Source organism: Pyxicephalus adspersus, chromosome 2, assembly GCF_032062135.1.
Source record: "Pyxicephalus adspersus chromosome 2, UCB_Pads_2.0, whole genome shotgun sequence".
Lineage (NCBI taxonomy): Eukaryota > Metazoa > Chordata > Amphibia > Anura > Pyxicephalidae > Pyxicephalus > Pyxicephalus adspersus.
Genome location: NC_092859.1, coordinates 120,673,592 through 120,679,388, shown reverse-complemented (window position 1 = coordinate 120,679,388; position 5,797 = coordinate 120,673,592). Strand labels below are relative to the sequence as shown.

The 5,797-nt window shown below is 43.0% G+C and overlaps 1 protein-coding gene across 1 annotated transcript in view; it reads left to right on the top strand.

Annotated features, from left to right (window-relative positions):
* Nucleotides 1–514: 514 nt before the first annotated feature.
* Nucleotides 515–5,797, top strand: part of SNX22 (sorting nexin 22) — a 16,381-nt gene continuing 11,098 nt past the window's right edge. Inside the window, exon 1 of the mRNA XM_072402223.1 lies at nucleotides 515–688. Within this exon, the coding sequence (XP_072258324.1) occupies nucleotides 626–688 (63 nt within the window). The 5' untranslated portion in view covers nucleotides 515–625. The remainder of the gene's footprint in view (nucleotides 689–5,797) is intronic.

Here is a 5,797-nt window from a genome sequence, read left to right as displayed (position 1 = left end):
ATGATAGATCATTTTAAAAGTAGCTTGCAAGCCAAAAAAGTGTGGGCACCCCTGGTCTATATTATGGATATTATTAATTTTTAATATTAAACAGGATTTATATAGCGCCAACATATTATGCAGCGCTGTACATTATATAGGGGTTGCAAATGACAAATAAAGACAGTGATACAGGAGGGGGGGACCCTGTCCAGAAGAGCTTACAATCTAGAATCATTTTTTATATTAGGGGTTCCCCAATGTTAACAATTTTAAAAAACACTGCGCTTATTATAGAGATATCTGAGGAGGAAAGAGGGACAGCTGGGGAGGGGTGACATGTCCCCAGAAACTATCCCAGCACCCTGTTTCCCCTCTGGGTTGGTGATGAATGGAGGACATGAGGGGGGTGAGGAGCCTAATGTGAGGAGGTCAGGGGCCATTGTGCGTATGTGTGCCCGGCAGGGGGCGGGGCCTCGTCCCAGAAGATGAATGAGGGGCGGGGCGGTTACTTCAGCTGAGGAGAGCGGGCTGTATTACACGGCTTGTGTACACTTGTAGAGGAGCGGAGCACCCGGTGTCCCCCTATTCCTCCGGTGTCCCCCTATTCCTCCGGTGTCACCCTTATCCCCCTGGTGCTGGAGCCATGCTGGAAGTGTACATCCCCTCCATAGGGCACCAGGTGATGAAGCCGGATAAGACCCGCACGGTAGGTGTCCGCTTTGTCTGGGCATTGGATGAGGGACGAGGACAGGGGGTGAATGATTCGCACGATCATAATATTATTATGACACCTGAGGGGAGGACCTGCCAGCACTGCTCCCGGATTTGTATAGACTTTGCCCGGTGTCGGATTGTGTAATGTGTGTTGTTGGTGTCACTGTGACTACATTGCAGTTAGGTTTTTCTCCCTTACATACAATAAAATGTATGAATTCCCAGAGAAAATGCCATAAACATGCACAGCAAGCTGTGGTAACCCCTAGCAACCCATCCAGGCTGACTCTGTCCAGGAATCTGATTGGTTGCTATACATTGCCTTGTATTATTTTATTACAGAATCACAAAGTTTTATTTCCTAATGCAGGGGACAATTGTGATCTGGCCAGCCAGGTATGAAGCGTCTGGGTGGATTTATTATTCTTGGTGGATCTCTATACATTGCAGCCTGGCTATGTAACAAAGATGGTGAGATGTCTGGGAGATAACAATGGGAAGTGAGACTTTTCTGCCCCTGAATGAATGACGTATTCACCACCGGGACCTGTGGTGATCATCTTTCCCATTCACCCATGCAAGTGAAAGCTTTGTTTTCCCACTGATTGCCAAATGTAAAGAATTCTTCTTGCAAGCAGGTTGGAAAATACATTTGTGCAGTTGTGATCACGGTGTGGGGTTTGCAAGTTCTGAGTTTGCAGCTCATCCACAAATTGTTTTATTGGGAGCGTTCTGCGCCCATCTGACTCCTGGTACATCCATAGGAGAGGTCTGGGCACTCGCTGCCCTTCATATGTAATATGTTTTCATATGTACAGCGCTGCGTAATATGTTGGCGCTATATAAATCCTGTTTGATAATAATATAACAGATAACAATGCCAGGCTTGCTTCCAGACCTTGTCCTTCGTGTCCATAAATGTCATGATCAGGACTTTGTGTATAGCAAGGACTTGAATGTTCCCTATAACCCCCATATACACCTTGATTGCATCTTCTTAAAGCGGTCAGCCCTTGCAGTGAGAAGGTTGACCCTTTACAAATGTTTTTCATCCCCGGAGTTTGGCTATATTTCTACTTACTGAAAGTTTTATCCCTGGCCAAGGGCTGATCATAGACAAAAGTTAGTGTTCCGAATATATTGCATGATGTGACCACTACATTGCCTTGTTTCTGTGCGAGTTGTGTAACCTTGCTGCTCTCCGGTGTTTTGGAAGCTTCTGGTCCCCCACCCAAACCCTCAGCCCTCATACCAGCACCTCCTTTAGCCAGAATGTCAGGTGCGCTCCATCACATCTCTGATGTTACTATGCGGGCATTACAAGTCTGCTCCGTTCTTAATGACATTGTTTAGGCAAAAAGTTATCCCCGTGCTTGTAAACAGCCAGTTTCACCCTGACTTGTCTTGTTCTCCATTTCCACTTGTATTACCTCCATCAGTTCTATGGCCCCGTCGCCTGCCTGACATTTAGGTATTGTACTGTGGACGAGTATCTTTTATAAACTGTAATTACATGACAAAGTTTCCCAGAGCACTATGAGGTAGCTGAATGGACGGGACAGCGGAGAAAAATTGCTCAAGGTTTCCTTGAGTTAATGAGTTTCCTCTGCTATGATTTATTGAGTTCTATAAACATGGGTTCTTTCAAAAGGCTGAGAAAGATGAAATTAATGAAAGAAATGGGGAATCAAGCACCATAGTATGTTCGTTTCTAGCCGGACAGGTTTTCCTATCACCCTGGCACAGCCCTAGTGAAACACCTTAGAACGTATGGTGACCAGGCAGCAAGCCTCAGGGAATGTGCCTAGCTCTATGTAAATGCTGACGTTCAGCAGAGAAAGCAGTAGGCGCCTTTTAAATCGGAAATGACATTTGGCTTACATACTCCCCTCCTCTCTGGGGCTGCTCCCCTGCAGTAATCCCTGTCTGTGCCACTAGATGTCCTCATTCCAATATACATTTAAAACAGAAGGCTGTGGAAATACTTTTGGTAGAGGGCGTCATGGGACTGCCCGTGAGGAATCTCCAAAGGGCCCTCATACTGGCATACATACAGTGACGCAGATTAATGTTCTGTCTCCAGAACCTTCCACTTGTGCGGAAGATCTGAAAAGAAAGTGATCACTTGACCAGCCTAAAGAGAAAATAATATTCTTAGCAGTGTGTGGGCAGAAAGGGGGTCAGCACTGGAGGACGGGAACCCAGATTTTGACTTTAATTTGAAAATCTGTTTACCAGTATCTGTATTTTACTGTGTTGACATAAGTCTATTGATGTTGAGTCTGGCCCCCTTTGTGATGCGGAAGCTCTCATGTAACATTTCTTTAGTAACATGCAGAACTCTCCAGTAACAACCGTGTCCATCCTTTTCTGGCCAGTTACTGAGATGTTTTGTTACGCTGTTCTCCTTCACCACAAACTCCATAACATTTATGCCACCCAATGTAATTGTTGCCCTAAGTTTATCTCTCTATCACCACAAATTAGCATGTCTGCCCCTGGGATCTGCTGCTCTCAGTTCCTTTGAAATGATGGAACAACATAAAATCACAATGAATAGCAGTGTGAAAAGCAATTTGCCTCTTTTGTAGAGAAGTTGTTTTAATTATCTGTGGTTGTACTGATCACTATACTACAGCACATAGTTACATTCTTCAGGCATGAGACCATGGGGAAGAATAGGGTGTCTATCTGTGTCTCCAACAGAAACTAATAGAATAATAGTCACCCAAGTGTCTTAAATTTGGATAAAATCTTATTCATAGCTTTATATTTCTTACTGAAGAGGATGCCCAATCTTTTGTTTTCCATGCATAGGGGCAGTTTATGGTGCTGTGGAATGAATTTAAGCGGAACAGACCCCTTCTATACAGGCAATCCTCGGGTTACATACGAGATAGGGACTGTAGGTTTGTTCTTAAGTTGAATTTGTATGAGTTTGTATTTTTTTTTTTGTGTGTGTTATGTTCTCACTTTTTTTCTTTCTTGAAACTGTTCATTATCCTTTACTTTTTCTTCCCTATTTGTGTCATGTACATACACCAGTTCATTGTCACCCAAGGTTCCCTATCAATCATTTCTTTTAATTAGATAAATCCTTCCTGTAATGAGCAACCAGTAAGATAGTAAAGATTATGTAATCTCATGAAATGCCCACCTTTAAAGTAGGGATAAATAAAGTGGTCATCATATAAATCCGTCTATCTGGCTTTTCCCTTCCCTGAGGCTGGCAGTCCTGCATTCTTTTGATGCTGAAGCACATCTGAATCTTTGATGTCAGCGGATTTACTGCCCTGAGTTTCCTTACAACAGACAGATGGGAAATCACAGATGTGCCAGACAAATTCTTGTGACTCAGATCAGCCATTGGCATGTTCAGTGCCTTCACCTGGGATAGCTTTGTCTTAACCTTTTCTGGCCTGCGGATATACTTAAAAAATATTTGGGTACAGAAACCTCTGTCAGCAAATTTCTGATATGTTCTGTACCATATAAATTGTTTCCTAACAGTGACCTTAGGTGGGTAGACTTTTTTGTTGTTCTTTTAGATCTGTTTGCATTGTTTACGTACAACTTGTCTGCATCTGTACTGGAACTGCAGCATGAAGTTAGACTGAAGACCTCTGCTTTACAGACCTGTTTGACTTGATGTTTTCACTGCCTGGAGCTATACAGGATTTCTGTGCTATAATTATGTAATCCCCACTGAAAAGGGAAGATAAACTGCTGGAAAAGTCCTGCAAATGTCTCCAAGCTAGTACTGAATGGAAGAAAGGCATTATAAATCCTTCTAGATCCTGGCAAATAATGAAATACAATGCATGCTAAACACATACAATGTCAGTTTCCACAGGCAATACTAAACATAGCATGCCCAATTTCAAGTTACCTTTATTATGGACATAAAAATACATATGACTGATGTGACTGGATTTATAGCAGACCTAGAAGTACATTTCATGTGTCACATAAATCATTAGATTTGTAGTTTTCCTGCACATTAAAGCAAAATAAAAAAGCATTCAGTACCTTTCTGATATGAATGCACGTTTCCCGTATTTTATGTTATAAGATCATGCAACAACTGAAAATACATTAGGGCTGACAACATAGGGCTTGCAGGTGTTGTCAGCCTTGCTTAGTTTTCTTACTGCTAATCTACTTATATTCTAATTTCTAAAACATGAAGCATAGTTCTCCCCAGAGGTTTTTAGCCGGTTGCTCGCCCGGCTGATTTGAATACCCCACCCAGCTCTCCTCGGCAGCTCTCATCCTCGGATGCACGGATCTCGGTGAGGTTGCTCTGTGCTCTGTGTCATTCGTTCAGAGGATTGCTGCCAATGAGAGGTGAGCACACAGCTCAGCCTTCATGTGGAGGAGACACAGGCAGCCCCGCCCCCATCTCATAGCACGAGCTCCGATTTCTATTTTTTAAAAAATCTGCCTGTGAAATGTATCCAGTGTGTATAAAGTCTGCATGCCATTCTGCATCCTCATAGCTCTGTATACAAACCTCCATATCTCCTAATATGTATGTCACAATGATCTGTAATTTTCAGGGTGTACAGGGACCCTCATAGATACTAGTTATTACAATTTCAGGCCCCCAGCTGTAAAGAATTTCAAGATATGGGGGTCACAAATGTAAAACGTTAGGAAAATTGAACTTTGGGGTTGCTGTTTCAGAGAAAAGTGCAACTAGGAGTCCTAAATTGAAAGTGCAAATTGGGGACCCCGGGGGCCACTAACATAGCAAGGAGCATTGGGGTGGGGCCCCTAAAAATATACCTACCTGTCACAAATCTATACCTATGAAACTACTGTCTGCTTCTCTTCTTTGTACACCAATTTGTCTGAGGTGGGGAGTACAAAACTGAAAATCTAGGTGCAAGTGGCGGGCACATTCTGCCCTTACAATCTCATTACTACAGCATCATTAGAACATAAAACACTCTGCCCATTAAAATGGGTTTCCCTGCCATGTTACACATTCCTGTCCACTTAACTAACATTCTGAACTTCAGTTGGGGAATGGGGAGGTGTAAGAAACCAAAAATATAGGTACAAGTGGGGAACATCTGTGACTAACATCCCCTAAAAC